The sequence below is a fragment of the Limulus polyphemus genome, unplaced genomic scaffold (assembly GCF_000517525.1).
Source record: "Limulus polyphemus unplaced genomic scaffold, Limulus_polyphemus-2.1.2 Scaffold3179, whole genome shotgun sequence".
In the NCBI taxonomy this organism is placed as follows: Eukaryota; Metazoa; Arthropoda; class Merostomata; order Xiphosura; family Limulidae; genus Limulus; species Limulus polyphemus.
In genome coordinates this window covers 99,847-102,663 of record NW_013668789.1, presented here as the reverse complement: position 1 = coordinate 102,663, position 2,817 = coordinate 99,847, and the positions used below count along the sequence as shown (strand labels likewise).

The 2,817-nt window shown below is 32.4% G+C and overlaps 1 protein-coding gene across 1 annotated transcript in view; it reads right to left on the bottom strand.

Moving 5' to 3' along the window:
- The window catches only part of LOC106468825 (regulator of G-protein signaling 7-like), a 55,069-nt gene that overhangs the window by 32,746 nt on the left and 19,506 nt on the right, over positions 1-2,817 (bottom strand). The window contains exon 2 of the mRNA XM_013929270.2: positions 1,072-1,168. Within this exon, the coding sequence (XP_013784724.2) occupies positions 1,072-1,168 (97 nt within the window). The remainder of the gene's footprint in view (positions 1-1,071; positions 1,169-2,817) is intronic.

The window sequence follows — 2,817 nt, the reverse complement described above, 5'->3', positions numbered from 1 at the left end:
CAGCGGGAGGGGGACCAGTACGGTAGAAGATACGTCCCGTAAAATTAAGAGACGTTGTTGAATTGTAATTTTGTGATTGTAATTCTGTACATTTAATTAAGTTATTGTTAATTGTTATTGGTTTATTGTATGTGGTTATTGTTCGGGATGAACAATATTAAGGAGGGGGCAGTGTTGCGTTAGCGAGGTCACGTGACTAGTGTCACGCCCCCTGCTTTCTGGAAATATCTTGTACCTTCGTGAATTGTCGGGAGATTACTAGATATAGGGTAGTCTGGTATATATAAGAGGAATAATGTAATGTGTGTGTAGACAGTGAGTAATTGATCTGCAGTCAGAGAATATTATTGTGCACGTTCGTTGTTATAGTGTTTGTTTTAGTGGGATTGTTGAAATTAAGTGTATCGTAAAGTTTCGTCGGAAGGAAGTTACGGAAAGTTAATTAACAAACGGAGACGTAACAATATTATTAAGGTAATTGAAAGTATTGATGTATCATCTTGTTTTGTATTCAAAGGTGAGAATGACAAGGCACAAATATAAATTTTGGCAGGGTAGGAGCACTTTCAGCTTAGACAGTTTTACTTTTCTAACAGGGTGGTTATCCTTTGGAATGGGTTGCCCTGAGATGTGATGGATGCAGTAAATTTAAACGAGTCTAAGTAAAGGCTTGATGAGTATGTAAATGATCAGGGTTTGATGTTTTTACGATTGTTTTCCCTAAAATGTTATGTTAAACAAATATAATGAGTTAATAGAGTTGATAATGATTATACAATTGCTCATTAAACTATGCATATGCACCTAATAACTTTATTAGTCCTGTAGCAGAGCTTGTTTCCTCAATATTATTTAGACAGTGTCATAAAAGCTGGAAACTACATTTCTTGGGTAATAATTTTAAGTTATTTCTTTCATCAAAGTCTCACTTGGTTTCTTTTCCTATACTTGTGCTTTTTGTAGTAGTAACAGTTTCTTTTTATGCCATGTAGTGTTTTCCTTATTTACACTATATATTGTAGTTCATAGTCACTGATCATTTTTTATAAATCTTGTAAAAAATATCCATACCAGTGAAAACACTTGGAATCTTGGTCATGAAGCTTTTCACAGTTCTAACAAGAACTCCAGTCTGTTCATCTTGCATCTTCTCAATTATGTCCTCCATCTGGTGAATAAAATAAATTTTTAATTCATTTTGTTATTTTTTGAATCTCAAAAATTTCTACTTGAATGAGCTTAGTATTATGAGTAAATTATAGCTTTTCACACAATCTTATACCCACAACCCTTCTCAAAAGTGAATATATAATATCATATACAACCTGATTTAGCTTAAGAATGACAGATGCCTGTGATGCCTTTCTGTAGCTTTACATAAAGCTTGTTCATTATGTTGATAGTTTGGGCTAAAAAAGAAACTTTGTTTTAAATCTGTAGCATGTATTTTCTGGTTATGATAAAAAAGTATACAGAAACACAAGACTATCTTTTCTTGTCCAGTATCTCCAACAAAGACAACACAAAGATATAGATACTTACATACTCAACAAGTTTTAACCTCCATGTGAAGAAACAAAAAGTTTTAATATTGTTGCTATCGCTAGACAAAGGAATAATGTGTACTGTACTGTATATGAAGTCATCACACACTATTTCTATGATACCACCACACATTACCCATCAAAAAACATTTGTAGTTAAGTCAGCCATAATCATAAAAGATATCAGAAAAATTGGTTTCTTTCCATGCCCATCTTATTCCTGTACAGTTATGAAATAATTTAGGGTGGTACATGAGGGAAAGTGTCAGAGTTTTAAATGTGAGTGGGCTGGGATTCTTTTACAGTAGGTGTCTATGACTTGTTGGTGATACATTTGAACAATAAACAGACATCACACAATCCACTTGTTTTATAATAATGTATTCAAATCAAGTCAAATGTATGTACAAAAATTCTTTACACTATAGGATATCACAGTTGTATCTAAAACTCTAAATAATACTCATTTCAAAAGTCCACATTCAATTATTTTAGAATCCAATTGTCAAGATGAATTAATTTTCTTTACTCTGTTACTTACTGTATAATCTGTGATATATTCACTTACGTTACTCCATGGGTTACCATAGTTGTATGTCGAACTTTAAATAATTGTCTCCTTTTCATAAAAGTCCACATAGATGGGTTCAATTGCTTTAAAACACCTTTGACAATACAAATTATTCTCATCCCTGTTAAATTGTGAAATTCACTTTAAAATATCACCCAATATGGCTAAACTAACAAACACACAGTCTAACTTCACTTTTTCTGACTTCCTTCACTTAACCTTTGTTGGTTACCACAGTTGTATCCAGAGCTTTAAATAATTGTCTCTTTTTTTCATCAAAAGTCCATACAAGCTGGTTCAGTTACTTAAGAACCCAATTGACAAGACAAATTATTTTTCTATCTCTGTTGTTACAATACAGCTGTGAAACACACTATATAAATTACACATTAAGGCTAATCACACAGTGGCTAACTTTATGTTTTTTTCCACTAACTAATTTTTTTCTTGACTGAATTTCACTTTACTTGCATTCACTTGGTAGCCTATATTTATACGTTGCCCAACTGAGGCCTTGAACTTTCTGTTAACTACCATATATATAATATATATAGTTTGTCACTGTAAAATATCTGATCTCGTCTTTTTTTTTCAATTTGCCCTAGTCCAACGTTACTGATGAGGGGTGAAATTCCCCAAAACAGTATAATTCAGTAACAAGTTGTGAATCAAATGATAGATTTCTTGGAGGCAGTGGCATAT